The sequence below is a fragment of the Sinocyclocheilus rhinocerous genome, unplaced genomic scaffold (genome assembly GCF_001515625.1).
Source record: "Sinocyclocheilus rhinocerous isolate Xijiao unplaced genomic scaffold, SAMN03320098_v1.1 scaffold1436, whole genome shotgun sequence".
Classification (NCBI taxonomy): Eukaryota; Metazoa; Chordata; class Actinopteri; order Cypriniformes; family Cyprinidae; genus Sinocyclocheilus; species Sinocyclocheilus rhinocerous.
The window spans coordinates 527,020-532,913 of NW_015647013.1; the positions used below are offsets into that span (position 1 = coordinate 527,020).

The window sequence follows — 5,894 nt, forward strand, 5'->3', positions numbered from 1 at the left end:
CGCTTGCTTATCACTGCAAACTTTTAAATTCACACAACCCTTTCAGACTGAATGATAAAACACGGGGCAGGCAGAAAGAGGGCTTCACATTGTTCTCCGCACCGCTAAACACTATTTGACATTTGACGCACATTTAAAAGTCAACGGGTTTGCTCTCAAATCAGCAAATATTATCAAGGCCCTAATTTCCCTTTTTAATGGAGAGAACCAGGTGCGAGTTGATGATTAGAGCGAGCGTGTGAAAACGGCCATTGCTGAACAGTCTGGACCCTGCTCTTTCCCTTGAAACCTTGCATCATAATGCATTCAAGAGAACGCAGACTCCAATTATAATTACAAACGCGTCTCTAGCTTGTCCGCTCCCGCCGTCCTCCGCGTGCGACATGTTCTTCGTAAACGATGCTGAGTTGTGTCGATGCTGTCATGCTCTGACAAGCATCCGCAATTTAAAACATTTTCCACTTTACGAAACCTTTTGCGTCTCAAATGCTAAAAAATGCTATTTTCGTGAAACTACATAAAAACCCTTGTCAGACCAACGAAATTACCCCAAATGTTGTCCCAACTAGTCAAACACAGTTGTCTGAACAAAGTGTTTGATATTGTTTGTGAGTTCCCAGCATGCATTGCAGCATGAATAAATGATGCATTTACTGTTATAGGATTAGTGTTTTGCTGACTTCATTTAAACTTTTTTGTCGTTGTTTTGTCATTATTGTTAGTTATTTGTTGTACTGTGATGTAAAGAGCATATCTTTTTAACATTTGTTGATTGCATCGTTCTTGAGGTTTGTGTGTCTAGTTTTGAGGCCTAGAGTATGTTTAACAGCTTATATCTGGATATCTTAGTCTTAAGTTGTTTTACAATGTTGTTTACATATTAGACTAAGTTATCCATTAAGGTTTGTTATTCACAAATAAACATAAAATTGATAATGTGGTGACTTTTTACGCATTCTTTTTCCGTCCAGGAAACAAAAATACATAAATAAGTAAATTACCTCAACGACAGTAATTGTTGTTTCGGTTTCTGTGACAAGAATTTTTCTATTAGCGAAATAAGACAATCAGCATTGCATGAACAAACAAATTTACGTTGGCTCAACAAAGCATCTTTACTGAGCAGAACTAAAAAACTATTGTTGAGAGAACTCAAAGTTGCCTTATTTTTTACGTTTTCTCAACTATTTATTTTTTACAGTGAAGATGCATTTATCGTTGTACCTTCTGAAAGTGTCATTAAATTGTCCTGACTGTGTTTTGTCACTCCATAAACAGTTCCAGCTCTATTGGGATAGCGAGAGGAAGACGTTGGCGTGCGTCTCGTAATCACTTTTGTTTCTGTTTTTTGTTTTCTTTATCTCCCCTGACAGCCGTTGTGTGCATCTGGAGCCTCATTGTCCAATCAGAACCCTCGCTTCTCGTCCAATCAGAACCCTCGCTTCTCGTCCAATCAGAAGCTGCATTCCGTGGAGCGGTATAAAAGGAGTGGGAGCGGAGAAATGTGGTGTGCGAAAGTTCTTCTCGTGATGTGCGTGATCGGCTTTGAAAAGGGGATTTGTGTCAGCTGGAACCCCGTCCCACGCAAAACTGTTAAATATAATGGTGAGTAACACTGTCCTGTTCCCTTTTTTCTCGCACTGTTTTTATGGTACTCCTTTCTTTATTCGTCCGTCTCTTTCTTCTTTTCTTTAGTCGACCCCTCCCTTCATTCTCCATGCAGATTTGAGATAAGAGGTGTGATTTCTGCTTTGAATTTACCGAGATATCACATTACTGCGTGGTTTTATAGATCTTTATGGTAGAGAGCTTTCATCCCTATTCATTTGCACCCTCTCCATTTGTGTCTGTTCTTCCTTTCTCACAATGTTCTCTTTTTCTCTCATGCTGTCTCTGAGGGGAATTCACTAAGAACAAGTCGTGCGATAGTGCTGTTACTCTTCATCAGTATTTGTGTCTTTTCCAAGAAGCATCCATAAAAATGCATTTACTTGAGCTTAATATTATAAGACTCGTTTTCGGATAGTATCATTTGAATTATGTGTACTTTCCTTTCCTCACTGGAAAAATATATTTTAAATTTTTAGTATGCATCTAACAAAATTTTGTGAGGTTTATACTTAAAATAGGAGAAAAGCAATTTGACAGCATGGGTAAAAAAAAACATTTGGACTTGCAGTAAAACGCTCTGAAAGCTTATTTTCACAATTTTGTTTCTCAAGTAAATATGTCCTGTTTTAAGAATTTGCCGATTATAGCAATATGAGACAGAAATATGGTCTAAGATAGTGATTCTTGTGGTGTATTTGCATTATCTTAGCACTATAATCAGGTTAATGATGCAAACACATTCTCAAAATTAACATTGATTGCAATTTGTACGTCAGTTGCAGGCCAGTTCAGTTTTACTTCTGTATAGATCAATAGAAAATGTACACAAACATCTTAACGTAATATCTCTGTGTTTGTTGTATCAGGTAAAAATTGACTTATGAAATAAGCATAATTTAATTATGCTTTTTAATGTTTTTGAAGTGTCTTGCTTACCAAGGTTGCATTTATTTAATCAAAAATACAATAAAAACTATGATTAACAATGAAAAATTGTGAATTTGTTGAAATTAACCTATTTTTTTCTAGGATTTTTCAAGATTCTTTAATGAATAAAAGTTTAGAAGAACAACATTTATTTGAACTAAAAATCTGTTGTAGCATTATAAATGTCTTTACTGTCACTTTTGATCAATTTAATGTGTCCTTGCTGAATAAAAGTATTAATTTCTTTCAAAAAAAACAAAAAAAAACTTGCTGACCCTAAACTTTTGAACAGTAGTTTGAAAGGAGATGCATAACATGAATGGCATGGCTTAAATTAAAGCATAACAACTAGATTACTGGTGGTTAATGATAAGCTGCATGCTTATAAATGTGGCATAAAGTGGCACAACTGGTAAATTTTTCCTGTTTTAATCCAAATCACAGTTGATAATCAAACAAACAACTACAGTAAACATCAAGCAGTAGGCATGATTTTATATGTACACACATAAACTGATAGCATCTCCTTTTAAGCCCTCAGTAGGGAGCACAGCGGCTGGGAACACAGCCTTAAATGGACAGGAAAGGGCTTTAGTTGAGCTCCAGCGCGAACGAGAGAGAGAGAGAAAGACGTCAAAGAAAGTCCAGAAAGAACAGAAAAGTACACAGTGTGTGTTTAACTACTGTTTCAGGTCATGTGTGACTACGTTTGGGCCCTAAACCATGAAAACAGTAGGCCTGCACATGCGCTTTTCAGGGAGGATGAAAGACTGAAAAGCAGGCAAAGCATCAGAGTGCAGTTTAATGTTTATGTGTGTGAGCTTAGACTGGCAGTCTGAGGGATTTAGAGCTCCAGCGCACGTGTGTGTGTGTGTGTGTGTGTGTGTGAGAGAGAGAGAGAGAGAGTGTGTGTGTGTGTGTGAGAGAGAGAGAGAGAGTGTGTGTGTGTGTGTGTGAGAGAGAGAGAGAGAGAGAGAGAGAGTGTGTGTGTGTGTGTGCGAGAGAGAGAGAGAGAGAGAGAGAGTGCTGTGTGTGTGTGTGTGTGTGTGTGTGTGTGTGTGTATCTCCATCTTAAAGACACCGGGGATTCACAAGTAAACATGTGTCTTTCTTGTAACTAAATGTCTTTTCATTCCCATTTCTCCGCCTCCGTTCATTATCAAAGTGCTGTGACTTATTCTGGCAGACGTTATACTGTTGTCTTCATCCTTAAAAAACAGCTCTGAGAGTTCAAAGGGGAGTCACCCGTAACTTTCCAAGCAGAGCAATCGGTGCACGACGCGGTCAGAGAGAGAGAATGAGAGCAGGCCAAACAGAAGATTAAAGACCAAAGGAAACTCCTGCTGACTTAGTAGATGTACTGTATAGTATGAATGCACAAACTAAAACTATTCAAAATCGCTTTCAGTAATTGAAATAAAGGGGAAGTAAAATAAAACATAAATATTGGATGATAAACTTAACTTAAAAAAACTACAATTATAATTAATTGAACATACAAGCTAAAAGTGAAATAAAAATTAATTAAATCTAAGCCGGAAAAAAACCTAAAAAAAAAAAAAAAAGCACATGACAAAATTACTCACATTTACAATAAAATGAAAATGAAAACTGAAAATATAAAGAGCAGGTCAAACAGAAAATTAAAAACGAATTTCACTGGAAGCCAAAGGAAACTTCCTCTGACTTACAGGAATTGTATGAATGCACTAGCTGAAATAAAATATAAATATTAGATGACTTAAAAAAAAAACTTTCAAATACTGAACTAAGTAAAATAAGTTTAACATGATATACTAAAATTACTAAAACTTAAATTAAATTGAAAGGTTATATATATACACACTCAATAAAAATAAAAAGAATGGACCAAACACAAAATTAAAGATGAATTTTAATAAAGGCTTAAAAATTAAACTTAAATGAGAAATAAGTTTAACATGGCATAGTAAAATTACTATAACAAAAAAACAAAATAAATATAACAAAAACAAAATAAAAATAAATGTAAGCTTAATAGGATTATTCAGCATAGAACAAAATTACCAAAACTTTTAACTCAAACTAAAATGAAAAATAAAAATATAAAGAGCAGATCAAACAGAAAATTAAAGCTGAATTTCATCAGAGGCCAAATGAAACTTCAGCTGACTTAGAGGGTTTGTGCATTTATATGTGAATGAGTCCAATGCGCTGAGGATGGCAAAGCTACAGAGAGAGAGAGAAAGGGACTGCCTGCCTGAAGCACATCTCTCTACCCTCCAATTACTATAATGATGGCCTCTGCTGAAAAGGACAGGCCCACTGCGTGTGTATGCCGTCTATCTGTGCCCGACTCCTCCTCTCACACAGATATACAGCGACGTCTGTGATCTATCCTCTCTAACAGACTCGTGCGTCGCATTGTCTGTAAAAGTGTGTTTCTTTTTTCATTCAATAAATCCGTCTCCCGTACCCTTTGTGGACCTGTTCGCTCCAGAAGAAGGCTGTTTGTTAAAGGGGACAGAAAAAAGAAAGTCTTTCTATTTTTTGTGTGCTCACCGCTTTCACGAAAAGGTCAAACTCGGTACAAGCTGTGAGTTCAAGTCTCGACTGCAGTCTGTCAAACGCCGGCCTATTTCCAACAACCTTTCACACATCTCCTGTCTCTTCCGCTCTCTCTTTCATTTTATTTCAATCTTGCACCATCCCCCCCCCCCCCCCCCACACACACACATTTCCACCTTGCTCTTTTACTCCCAGACTGTTTCTGTCATTTTCTTTCTTTTCACTCTCTCTGGCATTCCTGCATTCGCTCTTGTTGGGCCCCGAGGACAGTTTCATTGCTCTGATGTTGCTGTTTCATAGCTCGGGAGAATTAGAGTCAGCGTGAAATCAAAATTGACCATATTGACTTTCCTAGCGCACACTTTTGGTCTTATTGCATGCAATTTTTTCAGTGAACATTAAAATTGTTATCATAATCTTGCTCCACCTGTGAAATGACTTTCCTTTTTAATTTATAATTTCGTTTGCCATGATAGACGGTGCTGACGGTGATACCGTTATTAAGCCGCAACACCGGTTACGTCACTTGCCCACCGCGGCACCGACCCCCACCGTCGTTTTGATTTTTTATAGTAATAAAAATCATTTAGTTCAGTAAAAGAACAGACACTACAATTAAAAACTGAACGCGGCTGCTTAATGCAGCGTGCCGAACAACAGTCGCATCTCAGATCAGATTTCATTTCTCCAGTGAGAGTGAGTCGAGCTGACTGACAAGAAGAGTGAGGTGAGACAGACAAGAAGAGTGAGTGAGACTGACAAGAAGAGTGAGTGAGACAGACAAGAAGAGTGAGGTGAGACAGACAAGA

At 37.4% G+C, this 5,894-nt stretch overlaps 1 protein-coding gene across 1 annotated transcript in view; it reads left to right on the forward strand.

Annotated features, from left to right (window-relative positions):
- Window positions 1-1,261: 1,261 nt before the first annotated feature.
- Window positions 1,262-5,894, forward strand: part of LOC107708238 (semaphorin-4C-like) — a 32,062-nt gene continuing 27,429 nt past the window's right edge. The window contains exon 1 of the mRNA XM_016512417.1: window positions 1,262-1,605. Within this exon, the coding sequence (XP_016367903.1) occupies window positions 1,503-1,605 (103 nt within the window). The 5' untranslated portion in view covers window positions 1,262-1,502. The remainder of the gene's footprint in view (window positions 1,606-5,894) is intronic.